The 17,896-nt window shown below is 45.9% G+C and overlaps 1 protein-coding gene across 1 annotated transcript in view; it reads right to left on the bottom strand.

The window, feature by feature from the left end:
- Nucleotides 1–117: 117 nt before the first annotated feature.
- The window catches only part of JAZF1 (JAZF zinc finger 1), a 332,121-nt gene continuing 314,342 nt past the window's right edge, over nucleotides 118–17,896 (bottom strand). The window contains exons 4-5 of the mRNA XM_068973410.1: nucleotides 7,045–7,214; nucleotides 118–294 (exon numbers count right to left, since the gene is read on the bottom strand). Coding sequence (XP_068829511.1) covers nucleotides 118–294; nucleotides 7,045–7,214 — 347 coding nt within the window. The remainder of the gene's footprint in view (nucleotides 295–7,044; nucleotides 7,215–17,896) is intronic.

Below are 17,896 nucleotides of genomic sequence, written 5' to 3'. Positions count from 1 at the left end.
TAAAGCATGCATGTAATTCTTTAAAGGGTTGCTGAATGCTTCCCCTGAAAAAAGGTGGCTGTTTTCAAAATCAGCAACTGCTGGTGAGGATTTCTTGGCACAGTTACGACCAGCATGTTATTGCTGCATCTTCCTGATAATCTCAGCCGACACCGGGGGATGGAAATTGATTGTGTGATGCCGCAGGCCCTGAGCTGTCTTGTAACTCTTACCACAACGACATTTGAATGGTTTACGGACACGAATCTGTGTTCTGTGACCATTCTTAGCATGGTACTTTATGCCGTTCACATTCTGTGGAGAAGACAAAAATATCATCTGTTAAATGGTGTCACCCAACTGTCTGATGGGGAAAACCTTAGTCTGACTGCAACTGGACATCTCTCAGATGGCAACTGTATACAGAACAGGCTTTCGTGAACTCCAGTTGTGACCAAAGCAGTCCAGTGTGTTCACTGTGGTCTGTGCAGACAGGGTTACGCACACAGCTACCCCAAGGCCATTTCAGGTAGGCCTCAGTTACTCTGAAAGTACCAGTTTGAGTTTTACATAAAATACATAGTTAAGACTCATCGACTGTACAGGCATAGTTCTGTCTGAAGAATGTTGCCAGTGAACAATTATATAAATCTATCCAAGATAGCCAAAACAAAAAAATGTAAAAGAAAACAAAGGGTAATAAAAGTTCAAGACGTATAAATTCTTGACTGGAAACTCAGCATGTCTTGTTCCCAGCCAATCATGATAATTCCTACCTTACTTAGAGAATTTTTGTTCTTTTTCTACTCTGCATTAAGCCTGTATCTCTGTCCATTTAAATCCTGCCCCAGTACAGTTGTGTGTTATTAAGCACCTGTGGGCAGACAGGATGCTGCTTTTATTTATGTACTACATTCCAAACATATATTGAACTTTGAAAATGTCAGTTTCTGAAATTCTTAGCAACAGAAGACTTCCAAACTTCAAGTTGGCCTATAAATCCTGAGTGATACATGAAGTATCTGCATGCTATCTGGATTTCTGTTCGTTGGTTTTGCTAGCTCACATGCACATTCTGTTTAAGACTTCATGCCTAGAATCACTATAGATGTAACCAAATTACTTTTCCTTTATCCCAGTTACATGGCAAGTAAACAGACTTGGGGCATTTAGTAAACTGATGGAAGAACAGATGGCAGAGGTGGTACTGGAACGTGGATCTTAACTTCCAGGTCAGCTACTGTCAGGTTGAGCACTAGGGGGAAAGAAGAAAAGGCTTGCGTTGCTGAGCATCAATCACCAGAAGAGTGGGCTATTATTCAAAGTATTACCTGAGTGTAGGCCCATTGAGCCCAGTCCTACGCCCAACTAAAGGATTCCAACATAACCATCTTCTACTTCATAGGATGCCCTTGTCGAGCCCCCAAAGAATAGGAACAAACTGCTGTTGTTTAATGAGCATCAAGCACAGTGCCTGGCACATAGTAGATGCTCCACGAGTATCTGAGTGAGTTTGTTAGAACATGCTTCATTCTCGAAGAAATTGAGAGATCTGCCATGAAACAAAATATGTTCAGTGATTATCACTGTATTTCCCTATTGGAGATGCACCGTGCACATTAATTCTTTTTAAAAGTCCTATGGAAGAGAATCCTTTTGACACTGTTGAACCCAGGGGCAACAGATAGCAACCAGTTGTCTGTGCTTAAAAGAATCTTGTAGTCTGTCTGGTGAGTTGAAGCTCAAGGACAGATAAAACTTATTCCCTAAAGGCCCAGCTGTCAGTGTTCTGCCTCTTCAGCCCTTGTGGGTCTTGCATTAATCCCTGCATGCAGGGTGAGGAAGCCCTTCACTGGTCTTCTAGAGGCATGCTAGCAACTAGGAGACTGCCATGGTAGGGTGTGGAGAGAGCAGGGACCGTGCAGAATCCTACCCATTAAGGGCGACCAACCCCTTGCTGCTCCAGCTTATCCTACCAGGAGCCCAGGCACATGGGTAAAGAAGCCGACCTGTGTATGTAGCCCCCAGCTAGTACCCCACTGCAGTGGCATGAGAGACCCAGGTGAGAGCCACCTAGCTAGGGCCAACATACAAAGATAAGCATTGTCTATCAGCCCAATAGTTAATGGAGTACCTCGGGGTTATTGCTTTTTGTGGATGAGGAGTTACTAAAACATTTCATAGGGAACTTGTAAGAAGGATCGTTATAGATCCAGGTACCCCTGTGTGTTTAGCAACTCCAACAGGACCAGAACTTAAGATACTCCATCCAGGCTGAGGTTTTTTTTTCTTTTTCTTTTTTTAAATAAGTGAGGCAAGGTGTGAAACTAGAAATTGCTAAAGCCATGGGAAACCTGTCTAGTGTGAATCCAGATCTGGAATTCAGCAGGGGAAGGTCATGTACAAGGCTGAGGTGATTCCAATAGGATCTGTTGTCTGTACCCAGCTTGAAAGTAAATGCTGTGTTGTGTGTGGCTGTGGGACTGATACATATGTCAGCTTTGTTACTCTGGAAAAATCAGGAAGCCAGCTACACGTGTGGAAACATGGCAGCTCTGGGTTGACCCCAAAGAGCCTAAAATAAACTACCTTACCAACTATCTCTCTTTGTTGTTGTGACTTAAAATGTTCACAAGGGTCATGGGACAGCCTTCTCACAGATGTTAGTTATATCTCTAATCAGATGTAACATTTCCCTATCTGTTCATTCACAGATAACTATAGGAACTTCACTTTCCAAGACTCAAAAGCTTTGCTGAAGCTCCTAACTGCAGAGATCCTAAAATGAGTTTGGTCTTTCAAAAATATTCACAATGACAAAAATAAATGTCAGGCAACTTGAAATGCTTATTAAATCCTCTGATCTCTGAAAAGGAGAAAGAGGATTAAGCTCTGACAGGGCAAGGAACGTCACTAACAGAACTTTTCCTCACGCCAAGCACTTGGTATCTGCTGTCTTATTCAGCACTTAGGTTTTTAACTAAAAACTGACACTCAGAGAAGTTGACTTGACTAGGTCAAGAAGCTGGTAAGAGACAGAACCGAAGTGGGAACCCAGGGATGCTTGGCTCCAGAGCCCCTTTCTCCCCCAGAGTCCACACATCTAATGTGCTGTTAATTAGCAGGGCCAGCTGCTAGTCCCTGAAAAATTCTTAAAAGTTGGGAAGGACTAGGAAACTCAGTCTGGAGAAAACTGTCTATGACTTACAGTGATCTGACCCAGGAAGGGGCACGGCATTAGGTACAGAGGAGGACCTGAGGTGGCACCGGTTCTTTTCCATGCCAGGAACTCCCTGCCTGCTGAGGGAACTGATCCAATCGAACAAAATTCTACTCCAAATCAAATCATGAGAGTTAAAGTTAGGACACCACACACTGGGCCACCATGCCTTAACTATTTGATCTCTGTCAGTATTCAGGCTTGTGTAAGTACAATATGTAATGTGTACCATATAAAATCCTAACTTTCAGTTTCCTGTGAACCTTGATGTTCTACACAAAGGAGAGGGTGAAGTCATTTGGGTATCTGATGTGGAAGAAAAATGAAGAAACCAAAGCTGGGCTTGGAGATGGTGAAAGTGTTAGTTGCTCTGTCGTGTCCGACTCTTGGCGACCCCATGGCCTGTAGCCCGCCAGACTCCTCTGTCCGTTGGATTTTCCAGGCAAGAACACTGGAGTGGGTTGCCATTTAAGCTAAAACAGTGAAGGCATGTGGAGCAGCATGGTGACACCCCACCTGCCCCAGAGACGGCACTGCAAGTCTTCCTCAACCAGGTCTTTTTCTCCCATGGTTATGACCGTAATGTGTGTTCAGTGTAGGTAATTGTAGACATGGAGAAAGTAGAGAGAAGCCTAAGAATGTATAACAGAGTCACAGTTTAACATCTGAGGTGTTTCAGTATTTTTTGCTTTGTATGTATGTATGTGTGTGTATATATATACACACACACACAAGATTGGATTCCCTCATCAATATTTTTTGAAAATAGCATAACTTTCTAGGAAAATTATGGAACTGAAGAATATGAACATTTTTAAAAGCTCTATTTTCTGCCAAGTTTTATCCAGAAAGGTCAGTTATGCTCCCACCCTCAGGGAGCATTAAGATCCAGATTTTCCCAAGAAGGAGAGGCAAGGAGATTAAGATCCACTGAAGGGGAGAAAGGCTGGTGTCCTTCTTGGGAAAATCTGGAGCTACATGTGTGCTTGACTGTGTAATCTACACAGATGCCAGAGACCAAGCTTGCTTTATGCTGCTGAAATGCTGTGTTCTCTGTGTAGCCAAGGACTCTTCCAGAGAAACTTTGTGCAGAACCAAGGTGGATGGAATCAGTTGTGCTCCTGGCCTGGAATGTCTGCGAGGAGTGCAGAAGAATGAATCGTGTTGCAGCTTTGGGGTTCCGTTAGTCAGTGGGGAGCCCACATTGCCCCCCTCTTCCTCATGCATTTTGTCTTTATCCCTTTATCCTTAGGGTATTTACTTAATGTTCTGGATGTGAGCTGTATGCAGAAGGGTCTTGGAGCTGTAAGCACTTGGGCTAATAAGATTAGTGCTCTGCCAGTCGTGTGAACAGATGAGATAGAAAGGTCAGATGACAGAACTTTAGGATGAGGGGGAACTTCAGTCTGGGAAGCTGGTAAGGGCTCCCACAAACATTTGAGCTGTCCTTTGAGAAATGGGAATGAAGACAACGAGAGGAGGGAAAGGGGGGCATTTAGAGGCAAAAGAATTAACATGGGAAACCACTGTACTGCTGGCTCCTGTGCCCTACTCTATATGAAGTCTGGGCAGTCAGATGCTCATCTTTCAGTTCTGCAAATGCCACTGAAATGGTGAGAAGAGCTGATCCTGAGTCAGTGCCCAAGAGCCTCGTGGATGAGGAACCCCCTGCCAATAGGCAGGGCAAGGATTGAGACATGTCTGAAGCTTATGGCAGCCCTTGTGGATTCTGCCTGACACCACAGTGCACTAGCTCCTTATGCCCTCCTCTCACCAAAATCCAATCCAACAATTCCACTAGAGAACACCACTGCCCTGCAGCCGGTGACTTCCCAGGAGAGTGAGACTAAAGAGCTAGGTAACATGACTACCTTTACCTCAAGCAGCTGGTTAGGAGAAGCAGTTATGCATTTGTTGGTGTCCCTTGCACCATTACCTGGTATTCTGGCCCAGGAAAGGAAACTCACACTTCCTCATGGAAATCACGACCACTAGTTGCCACCCATATCATTTGCCAGTCTGTGGTATTGAAACAGGCAGCCTCCACAGCCCAAGTTTCATGCAATTTTCTTTGGGCCTTAGATGGAGAAAGGACACTCCCCCAAAGCCCTCATCAACCTAGATGCAAACAAACTGCAGGAAGGCAGAAACTACTGGAAATTCAAGAAAAATAGAAGCAAAAGAGTAATGACAAGAAAGTAGAAGTGACCAGGCGAAAGGGATGTAAAAACAGAATGAAGCCAGAGGTGGAAAGAGAGAAGGCTTCACCCTCTTTGGCCAAAATAAAGGGTGTAGCTTACGTTCCCTTTATTTAAATAAAGGGCGTAGCTTACATTCCCTTTATTTAAATAAAGGGTGTAGCTTACATTGCCCTACCTCATTTTTTGTTTTTCAGTCAGTTGCAGTCTGGGTTATTACTTTGCTCCCTCTTTCAACTTAGCTGATGTGTAAGACACCCCTAAAACAGTGCTTGGACCCTTGAGAGAAGGCAGCAAGACAGCGAAGCACGGTGTACCAGCTCCCGAGAAGCATGGAGGGCAGGCGTATCCAAGGGCAGGCGGGACACAAGAGCAGTGTTCTTGTCCAGCTTTCTCCATTTTCACATAGAGAAGAGAAAATCTCTTTCTGCAAGCAGAGCTGTCCTCTGGACAAACTAGTTTCTTGAACAATCCCTTGGGCTCCTGGCTTCCTGAGGTAACCATTTCATTCTTTTCCTACCCCCACCCCACTACCACGATGCCTTCTGACCCACAAGAATGTACGTGTGCACTGGGGACACGGCACAGTGCATCAGGGCACACTCATGGGACCTCACATCTCCATCCTGGGGTTTCATCTGGACTTTCCATGATAAAACATTTAACCGTGTGCAGAGTTGGTGAAACCCTGAGCCACTTACCTATGATACATTTGTGCTTTATGCTTTAATATCAGGAGCAGGAACTAAATACTAAAATAATCGTGTGTGTGTGTGTGTGTTCAGAGACACATTGAGGGAATAATACAGGAAATGCTTATGCTATCATATTTTTCAAGCCTTTCTTTAGAAATAGTCAATCTGCTGAGCTTTGGGGAAATTAGCATCTCATCACAGGCACTGAATCTGTTTTTGATTTTTATTTTTTTCACAGTTGGATTTAAAAGAGCTGCTAATGCTTCATGGGAAAGTCTGCAGATTTGCTTTCTTGAAATGTCCTCTGGACCCACACTTGCATGTGTGGGTGTTTCTCAGTGTTTTGTCCCTTGGAGTTTTTCTCAATAGAGCATTTAGTGCCCCTGGCTCCCCTGACAGCCAGAGTCAGGCCTGCAGAGACACAGCTTTTGTGCCGTCTACAGAGACTTTGCTGAAGCTAGAGCTGATGGTTAGGTGTGAAAAATACCAAAAGCCCCCTTTTTCCTCATCTCTTTTCATGCCATTGGGGGTACATGGGCAAGGGCTTCCTTAGCTGAAAGAAAATACCCTACAATGTTTTCCAAAAGAGCTCTGTGAACCGTCTGTAGGTTTTAAGACTTCAAAGTGGTCTGTGAACCACCTGCAGATCCAGCCACGGGGAAAGGTGTTTGGCAAACAACCAGGTGACACATTTGATATTCTGCCTGATTTGACATGAATTTGAAGAATATCAAAGACATGATCCTCCCACAACAACAAAAAAAATCTGATCTATAGTTCCCACACAGATCAGCAAAGGGGAAAACCCACCCAGAGACCAGAGCTAGCCCTGACCTGAAGGCGGCCATACACCCAATTGGCTCTGCAGAGGGAAGCACCTCTCCCCAGACTCAACTGACACGGCTTGCCATTTTCCATCTGGTTATGCCAAGCGAGAGGGTATTTCTTTTACCTTGTATCTCTTTTTACATCCAGGAACCGGGCAGGCAAAAGGCTTCTCCTCCCCTCCGTTCATGCACATGGAGCTGAGGATGGCTTCAGAGCTGATGGCACTCTCTGTGGTCCAGGACTCGTCACTATCTGACTCCTCATAATCCACCTCCTCCTCGTCGTACTCGCTGCCTGCGGGGCCAGAGCAGAAATGCAAGGAGTGTCAGGAGTGTCCCTGCAGGACAGGAGGCATGGCAGTGAAGGGACAGGCAGCTCCGACTGCCCTGGAAGAGGACATCTAGGGCACCCAGGGACTGCAAGGGCATCTAGTCCCGAGGACAGCCCTGAGGGGGAGGGTATCTGTTTTCCCGTCAGAGAGACCAGGGTTCATGGTAAGGAGTTAGCTGTGCAAAAACTTGAATGCAATTCTTCAGCAAAGGTGACTGCTATAACCGAGCACGACAGATAGACCCCTGTCCCACCATACACATGCACACACACACACACACACACACACACAGGAGGCACATGACACTTCAATGAGCAGAATTCTGTCCCCTTCGTTTTCATGCTTTATCACCATAGTAAATACAAAAATCTGTGGGAGGGGTTACATCTTACACTTACTAGGTATTTACACTTCAGTGGGAATTCATTTCAGATCTTTTTCTTTATAAGCTGAGCTGGGAAGACCACGAAGAAATGTGGCACTAAAGGGAGGTTACCCCAAGCTAGGGAGCAGGCAGCTGAAATACCCAGAGCTCTGGGGGCACGATGTTGTCATCAGCATGCAGGTCCAGCTAGAGGAAGACCCAACAATTCCCTACCACACCTGTCCCCAGCGAATAGCACCTGCCTTTCAGTACACACCACCGTTCCTGGGAGGGAGGGCCGGCTGAGCCCCCGCAGCAGAGAGCTCAGACACATGCCGGGATCCCCTTGTACCCCGAGGTTAAGAGCTCTGCTCAGAACGGAACTAAAAATCTGCCTCACCAACTTCTGCTCAGCATGGAGGGGATGGAGAACCACTTCAACAAGCAACTCCCCCCCCCCTTTTTTTTTAACGAGGTCTACAGCCATTTATGTGGAGTTTTTGCACAATACAAACCTGAAGGACATAATTCTACAGATCATAAACAGTGTAAAATAATATGTTGACAAGTTCTAATGCATTTACAAGCCTCGTGGAATAAATAGGAATTATAGCACAACATTAATAAGAATTATATGGTAGCAATTACAGTTGTGAAATTCATCCCCAGGTGTGAAGCTAAATTGCAGCAGGGGCCTGCCTGGGTGCTCACTGCGGGCTCCCTCTGCTACATCAATTATTTCAACACCAAATATTGGCACTTTTATTGGGTTTCATTTTAATAGGCATTAATAAGATTGTTTGAAGAGCCAGGCAAGCCAGGAACGACGCCAGCATGAGCTGAACACTTAAAAGGATCCAGGAAGGGAGGAAGGGACCTCAAGGTGAACGGGGGCCTCGTATGTTTCAGGCACATTAGATGCATCATCTCATTTAACCCTCTGGTGGACCCTGTGAGGTGAGGAGGACTGTCACTCTCATACACACAAAGAAACTGAGCACCGTGTGGTTCAAGAGCTTACACATTCTCAATTAGCGATGAAAGCAGTCAGTTTTCCCCAGGTGACGTTTTCCTGGCCTCCAATGCCAGCAGCTCTCTGGGGGGTGGGGTGGGGGGAGGAGGGTATTTCTCAACCTCCATGCTTCTGGTCCTCCACTATCTACCAGTCAGAATTCAAAGCAACCTGTTTAGAAACTCAGGCAGTGCAGAAAAACAACCAGGCAAAAATGAGGCATTGGCATTCAACGTGGGTTTCAGTAAGCCCCGCTGTGTTTGGCTGGAGACCCCAGGGATCAAGACAGCACACGGGTGCCACTCTGCCGAGGCCTTGAGTCGGTCTGTGAGCAAATTTCAAAATCTGTTTTTCAGTAGGACACTGTTTAGGACATTTTACTCTTAAACAAATGCCACATGCCGGTGTCCATTAAATTGCTTGTTAGAAAACTATAAATGCTGTTTCGCAAAGCTCTTCCAGTAGGACTTAAGAAAGTGAGAATGACTAATTTACCCATCTAATTGGGCTAATTTGTTAACCTGAATACTGAAAATTGCACAACATTTACCACTGGGGTACAGGGGGTGGGAAAGAAAGCCTCAGACCAACCGAGGGCTTAATGAAGCCCAGCAGAAGATAAAACTTCAAAACTCCTCGTGATCAAAAGGGGCCAGGACCAAGGGATTGATCCTGTGGACACAGCTGCTTGGAAACTACGTGGCATCCAGTCCCAAGTGTTGCAGGAAGGGGGACCACAAGTCACCATCCACATCAGGATGCCTTTGCGAGTATAGGCGTGCTCACACACCACAGGGTCCTCTGGGTGCTTTGTGAAACTGCCTGCCTGGGATGGGGATCGAGAAGGATCTGATTCTACTGAGTTCTGTCCTGTAACAGAAGCTGAGCAGTGCACGGCCCTGGGTTCATGCCTTGGCTGGACAGTCAGCTGAGTGACTACCTGGCCTCTTCTTTCTCTTCTGTGAAATGGGGGAAAGACTCTTCTCTTCAGTTTAATTCAAGGGTTAAAATTAATGTTGATAAAGCACCTGGCACAGGAAGCCAAAGTGAGGCTATGGGCCTCCCTGGTGGTGCAATGGATGGGAGTCTGCCTGCCAGCGCAGGGGACACGGGCTCCATCCCTGGTCTGGGAGGATTCCATGTGCTGCAGGGCAACCGAGCTGGTGTGCCACAACTGCTGAGCCAGCGAGCCTGGAGCCTGTGCCCTGCAGTGAGAGAAGCCACTGCAGTGAGAAGCTCGTGCATCGCAACAAAGAGAAGCCCCTCCTGTCACTGGAGAAAGCTCTTGTGCAGCAGTGAAAAGCCAGTGCAGCCAAAAGAAATAAAAACGAAGACAGTATAATATCACTTTTGTAATAATATGACCCTATCATATTACATGTAAAATGCTACTATTTTTTAGAAACGACTGTTGTGAAACCTAACAAAAATAAGAAAATTTGGAGGTTTGGGGATCTCCAGTAGAAAAACTACAAGAAGGATTCCATGTCACAAGAGAGGCATGGTGCTCACTGAGGACTGTTCATGCAGACACATCTACAGGGGCCAGGCTGGGAGCCCGTGTGATCCGTGGTGCTGCCGCAGATAAGCTGTGTCACCCCAGGCAAGTGATGTAACCTCTCTGAGCTTTAGATTCCGCATCTGTAAAATGGACTGATAATACTACTACCTCTTAAGGTTGTTGTGAGGGCCAATTGAGCTCCTGCTTTTAAAAGGATTTAGAACAGTGGCATATCATAAGCATTAAAAAAGTATTTGGTAAATAAATAGGCAAAAGTTCACATGAAAAGTTTCATCCACTGTTCCCTCATGCTTTCTTGAGGGTACTCGCTGTTTTTTAAAACAGAGGAGGTAGGGGGTTGACTCACTGGAAAAGACTCTGATGCTGGGAGGGACTGGGGGCAGGAGGAAAAGGGGACGACTGAGGATGAGATGGCTGGATGGCATCACTGACTTGATGGACATGAGTCTGAGTGAACTCCGGGAGCTGGTGATGGACAGGGAGGCCTGGCGTGCTGCGACTCGTGGGGTCGCAGAGTCGGATACGCCTGAGCGACTGAACTGAGCTGAGCTGGTGGGGGTGGGGAATCTGCTGTTCCTTGTATTCCTGTGCTCCAAGTGCTACTGTTGTTGTTTAAGTTGCTCAGTCATGTCCGACTCTGCAGCCCCATGGACTGTAGCCCGCCAGGCTCCTCTGTCCATGGGATGTTCCAGGAAAGAATACTGGAATGGGTTGCCATTGCCTCTTCCAGGCGATCTTCCCAACTGAGGGATCGAACCCAAGCCTCCTGTGTTTCCTGCACTGGCAGGCAGGCTCTTTGCCACTGAGCCACCAGGGAGTAAGCCCACTCCAAGTGCCACCCTGTCATCAAATAAGAGGAATGTCCCCAGCCATGAGACGTGTCCTGCAATGAGAGGGCCTCCTGCAAGTTGAGGGGCTGCTGTTCCAAAAAGCAGCACATACTCAGATGCTGGCATCCGCTTGGTGATCACAGCCAGAAAACTTGTCAGCAGGGCCCACCGTGTCTTCAGAAAACATCTGAGGGCCCCAAACCTACTGCTCTTAAGCTCTTTTCACACATCTTTGAACCCTAGGAAACGCTAACCTAAATGAAAGTTACAGCTTTACCTAAGAAGTATCTGGGCCCACCCGCTCTGCTTTACTTGACTCATGTGCTCATGTCTTTCCAAGGAGAAAAGTCCACTCCAACCTGGCTCGGTTTCAATCTTGGCTTTATCTGCCATCTCAAACATCTGAATGAAGGGATTCCCAGCACTTATCACCCTTTGCTAAATAATCCTGCCACTCCCCACACCATCCCTCATTTCAGGAAAGCAGGATGGAGCAAGGCTGGCTCTCCTAGCAGCAGGCGAACAGCTCTTGGATCCTATATCCCAGCCAATAAAAAACTGGTCACTGCCTCCTGAAGGGGAGTGTGAGTGAATATACTGAATATAAATGACATACAGACCCTGATGCTGGAAAGATTGAAGGCAAGAGGAGAAAGGGGCCAAGAGAGGATGAGATGGTTGGATGGCATCACTGACTTGCTGGACGTGAGTTTGAGCAAACTCCGGGAGGTGGTGATTGACAGGGAAGCCTGGAGTGCTGCAGCCCATGGGGTCGCAAAGAGTCGGACATGACTGAATGACTGAACAACAACATTTACTAATATATTACTGTGTAAAACAGATAAGCAAATAAAAGGATGAGGATAAAATAGTTTAGTCAGTTCAGCTGCTCAGTCATGTCCGACTCTTTGCAACCCCATGGACTGCAGCATGCCAGGCTTCCCCGTCCATCACCAATGCCTGGAGCTCGCTCAAACTCACGTCTATCCAGTCAGTGATGCCATCCAACCATCTCATCCTCTCTGGGCCCCCTTCTCCTCCTGCCTTCAATCTTTTCCAGCATCAGGGTCTTTTCCAGTGAGTCAGTTCTTTCCATCAGGTGGCCAAAGTATTGGAGTTTCAGCTTCAGCATTAGTCCTTCCAATGAATATTCAGGACTGATTTCCTTTAAGATTGACTGGTTGGATCTCCTTGCAGTCCAAGGGACTCTCAAGAGTCTTCTCCAACACCACAGTTCAAAAGCATCAATTCTTTGGCGCTCAGCTTTCTTTACAGTCCTACTCTCACATCCATACATGACTACTAGAAAAACCACAGATTTGACTAGATGGACCTTTGTTGACAAAGTAATGTCACTGCTTTTTAATATGCTGTCTAGGCTGGTCCTAACTTTCCTTCCAAGGAGCAAGTGTCCTTTAATTTCATGGCTGCAGTCACCATCTGCAGTGATTTTGGAGCCCAAGAAAATAAAATCTGTCACTGTTTCCATTGTTTCCCCATCTATTTGCCATGGGGCCGGATGCCATGATCTTAGTTTTTTTAATGTTGCGTTTTAAGCCAGCTTTTTCACTCTCCTCTTTCACTCTCATCAAGAGGCTCTTTAGTTCTTCTTTGCTTTCTGCCACAAGGGTGGTGCCATCTGCATATCTGAGGTTATTGATATTTCTCCTGGCAATCTTGATAGTTTAATAAATATACATAACAACATGAGAAATATTTTACTTAGCAAGTGTAAAGATTCCATATCTCCTTCCTCCGCCTTATGGACTGTCTTGTGTACCTACTCTGGAGCCCACTGCCCTTCAGGCCAGCTGGAGGGGTCAAACAGGCCCATCACTGCCACCTTTGAGGCCATCACATTGAGGTGAGCTTTTGGATTGTTCCGGGGAAGCAGGATGGGGTGTTAAGGAATGCATATGCTCATTCATTAACTCTGATCTTGACTGAGCAGGTGATCCTGGAGGCGCGTGTGATCTCTGTCCTGTCAGTCTAGCAGAGGGGTTGCTGGGCTCCAGCCAGCAGAGGGAGGACCCAGAATCAAGTCAGGCTCCTGGTTCTGAGCCCTCATCACCCAGAATCCATAAAATGTTCATTTCTGCAGCATGTTCTAAAGAAAAAAATTATAAAGCATTTCCTCTGTGTAAGAGAAGAAAAAGACCCCCAACACCCATTCTTGTAGCTGGGAGCGATTGGGGCAGGTAGGTGTGAGGAAAGCATGCGAGTCACAAGAATTCAGCCCGTGGGCCCAGAGCAGGTGTCTGGGGACGGGCTGGCATGTGTCCTCCCAGAAGCAGGGTTGGGGAACAGTGAGTTGGTGAGTCGGAATTTTGCAACGAGAAGGAACTTGACAAGCCCTTGACTCCACCCTCAAGTTAACATCGCAGAAGTGAGAGGTGTTCAGTGGTTTATCTCACAGGTCTCTTTCTCCAGGGCTGCTGGCCGGGGACTCCAGCAGGGTAAGTCTATGCTGTGGCGTAAGCACTGGTTCATTTTCATCTCTCCACCCCTGCCCTTTCCTTTCCACAAGTCAGCTCTAAGCCTTGGCAATGCCAACTGAAAAAGACAAGTGCTTAAGCACAAAACAGAAAATCTGCCACAGGCCAGCAGCTCTCCCCACGCTGACTCTCTTGAAGGGTCGAGAAGACAGCATTCTCATGACTAAAGGGAAAGCCTGAAGGCGTTCAGTTAGAAAAGCAGACGAAAAACCCACAGCCGTGGCTTCTTTAGAGCAGTGGTGGCTGTTCTCCCGGAAGTGCCGGCCTTTCCTTTGGGCTAGTGCTCCTGAGAAGGCTGACAGCACAGGGACCAGAGCTGCAAAAACATCGCCCTTGTATTTTAAAACAAAAATCGACTGGGTGAGATTTCTGATTTGGATGAACTTGCTCTCTTAGAAGAGAGAACACCCGCAAAGATCTGCATCCCAAGGACAAAGGTCAGAGGACTTGGGATGCTGGGGGAACGTGCCAGGGGGGATTTATAGTGGGGATTCAGCCAAGCAATTATTCTGTTAGGATGATTACTGTTTTCACTGATGCTCTGGTTACAAAGTCCCATGGCTTTGAGGCTCTGCCCAACCCTAGTTCTCACTTAAGCACTTTCATTTTTACTGCACTAATGGGCACAATATGAAGCTTTGAGGGATGCACAAAGGCACGATAGCCAAAACGCCTGTGCTTTTTTTTTTTTTTTAATTTGGCCTACTTTTGCTTTAAATCATTTGTTCCTTAACTTCTGGCATATACTTCCATACCTAAACTTACCTGTGCCTACTGGATTTCTTTTAATAAAAATTGTAGCTACCTAAGAATGAGCAAATTTTGCTTGACACTTGCATTCTGGAACTGGAAGGAGTTCGGAGATGCCTTTGCCATTTAGGTGGTGGTGGTGGGGTGGCTCCTGTAAGCCTGGAATGTGGAGATGTATTTTTCATGGAACCAACCTCTGTTTCCCCAGTTTTGCAAAGGGAAGAGTTGGGGTTCAGGAGGTGAAGGACCTGTCTAAGGTCACCCAGTTAGAAACGGCAGGCTGGACTGGTACCTCAGTCTTTGGTTTCAAAGTTTGTGCTTTTTGATTCAATTTTGAATGGAATGTCCCTGACTGACAGGAAGGTGTGACACACAGAGCAGAGCCTGGAGGCCCGGGTGAGGAGGGGAGGGGAGGGAGCCCAGCACGGGGTGTGGGGAGCACAGGGCTAGTCTCCTACACCCGAAGGTGGGGCCTGCCCTCCTGAGTGTTAGCATTCCAGTGTTTCAAAGAAAAGCCCCATGAGTTGATTTTTTCAGGCTTTTCTTATTCTTAGGCATCATTAAACAATTTATAAATGACTTTCACCAACGTGAGAATTTCTACGAGAAAATTAATTTCACCTTGCACGGTCACAGGTGGGAGTCGGCAGCCACTAATCTTTCTCATGTCCAAGGAGCAGTGGCTGCACGGGCACCAGAGGGCCTAGAGGAGCTACTCCACATTCAAGGTCAGGAGGGGCGGCAGTGAGGAGATACCACCTCGTTCAAGGTAAGGAGTAGCGGCTGCACTTTGCTGGAGCAGCCGTGAAGAGATACCCCACGTCCAAGGTAAGAGAAACCCAAGTAAGACAGTAGGTGTTGCAAGAGGGCATCAGAGGGCAGACACACTGAAACCACACTCACAGAAAACTAGTCAATCTAATCACACTAGGACCACAGCCTTGTCTAACTCAATGAAACTAAGCCATGCCTGTGAGGCCACCCAAGATGGGTGGGTCATGGTGGAGAGGTCTGACAAAATGTGGTCCACTGGAGAAGGGAATGGCAAGTCACTTCAGTATTCTTGCCTTGAGAACCCCATGAACAGTATGAAAAGGGAAAATGATAGGATACTGAAAGAGGAACTCCCCAGGTCAGTAGGTGCCAATATGCTACTGGAGATCAGTGGAGAAATAACTCCAGAAAGAAGGAAGGGATGGAGCCAAAGCAAAAACAATACCCAGTTGTGGATGTGATTGGTGATAGAAGCAAGGTCTGATGCTGTAAAGAGCAATATTGCATAGGAACCTGGAATGTCAGGTCCATGAATCAAGGCAAATGGGAAGTGGTCAAACAAGAGATGGCAAGAGTGAACGTCAACATTCTAGGAATCAGCGAACTAAAATGGACTGGAATGGGTGAATTTAACTCAGATGACCACTATATCTACTACTGAGGGCAGGAATCTCTTAGAAGAAATGGAGTAGCCATCATGGTCAACAAAAGAGTCTGAAATGCAGTACCTGGATGCAATCTCAAAAACGACAGAATGATTTCTCTTCATTTCCAAGGCAAACCATTCAATATCACAGTAATCCAAGTCTATGCCCCAACCAGTAACACTGAAGAAGCTGAAGTTGAATGGTTCTATGAAGACCTACATGACCTTTTAGAACTAACACCCAAAAAAGATGTCCTTTTCATTATAGGGGACTGGAATGCAAAAGTAGGAAGTCAAGAAACACCTGGAGTAACAGGCAAATTTGGCCTTGGAATATGGAATGAAGCAGGGCTAAGACTTAATAGAGCTTTGCCAAGAAAATGCACTGGTCATAGCAAACACTCTCTTCCAACAGCACAAGAGAAGACTCTACACATGGACATCACCAGATGGTCAACACCGAAATCAGATTGATTATATTCTTTGCAGCCAAAGATGGAGAAGCTCTATACAGTCAGCAAAAACAAGACCAGGAGCTGACTGTGGCTCAAATCATGAACTCCGTATTGCCAAATTCAGACTCAAATTGAAGAAAGTAGGGAAAACCGCTAGACCATTCAGGTATGACCTAAATCAAATCCCTTGTGATTATACAGTGGAAGTGAGAAATAGATTTAAGGGACTAGATCTGACAGATAGAGTGCCTGATGAATTATGGACTGAGGTTCGTGACACTGTACAGGAGACAGGGATCAAGAACATCCCCATGGAAAAGAAATACAAAAAAGCAAAATGGCTGTCTGGGGAGGCCTTACAAATAGCTGTGAAAAGAAGAGAAGCAAAAAGCAAAGGAGAAAAGGAAAGATATAAGCATCTGAATGCAGAGTTCCAAAGAATAGCAAGAAGAGCCTTCCTCAGCGATCAATGCAAAGAGATAGAGGAAAACAACAGAATGGGAAAGACTAGAGATCTCTTCAAGAAAATTAGAGATACCAAGGGAACATTTCAAGGACAGAAATGGTATGGACCTAACAGAAGCAGAAGATATTAAGAAGAGGTGGCAAGAATACACAGAAGAACTATACAAAAAAGATCTTCACGACCAAGATAATCACGATGGTGTGATCACTCACCTAGAGCCAGACATCCTGGAATGTGTAGTCAAGTGGGCCTTTTAAAGCATCACTATGAACAAAGCTAGTGGAGGTGATGGAATTCCAGTTGAGGTATTTCAAATCCTGAAAGATGATGCTGTGAAAGTGCTGCACTCAATATGCCAGCAAATTTGTAAAACTCAGCAGTGCCCACAGGACTGGAAAAGGTCAGTTTTCATTCCAATCTCAAAGAAAGGCAATGTCAAAGAATGCTCAAACTACCACACAATTGCACTCATCTCACATGCTAGTAAAGTAATGCTCAAAATTCTCCAAGCCAGGCTTCAGCAATCATCAACCATGAACTTCTAGATGTTCAAGCTGGTTTTAGAAACGGCAGGGGAACCAGAGATCAAATTGCCAGTATCCACTAGATCATCGAAAAAGCAAGAGAGTTCCAGAAAAACATCTATTTCTGCTTTATTGACTATGCCAAAGCCTTTGACTGTATGGATCACAATAAACTGTGGAAAATTCTGAAACAGATGGGAATACCAGACCACCTGACCTGCCTCTTGAGAAATTTTTATGCAGGTCAGGAAGCAACAGTTAGAACTGAACATGGAACAACAGACTGGTTCCAAATAGGAAAAGGAGTACGTCAAGGCTGTATATTGTCACCCTGCTTATTTAACTTCTATGCAGAGTACATCATGAAAAACACTGGGCTGGAAGAAGCACAAGCTGGAATCAAGATTGCCAGGAGAAATATCAATCACCTCAGATATGCAGATGACACCACCCTTATGGCAGAAAGTGAAGAGGAACTAAAAAGCCTCTTGATGAAAGTGAAAGAGGAGAGTGAAAATGTTGGCTTAAAGCTCAACATTCAGAAAACTAAGATCATGGCATCTGGTCCCATCACTTCATGGGAAATAGATGGGAAAACAGTGGAAACAGTGTCAGACTTTATTTTTTGGGGCTCCAAAATCACTGCAGATGGTGACTGCAGCCATGAAATTAAAGGACGCTTATTCCCTGGAAGAAAAATTATGACCAACCTAGATAGCACATTCAAAAGCAGAGATGTTACTTTGCCAGCAAAGGTCCGTCTAGTCAAGGCTATGGTTTTTCCTGTGGTCATGTATGGATGTGAGA

This window comes from Capricornis sumatraensis, chromosome 5 (assembly GCF_032405125.1).
Source record: "Capricornis sumatraensis isolate serow.1 chromosome 5, serow.2, whole genome shotgun sequence".
NCBI classification, from domain to species: Eukaryota; Metazoa; Chordata; class Mammalia; order Artiodactyla; family Bovidae; genus Capricornis; species Capricornis sumatraensis.
Note: the sequence above shows the minus strand (reverse complement) of the source record. Positions and strands in the feature narration are given on the sequence as shown.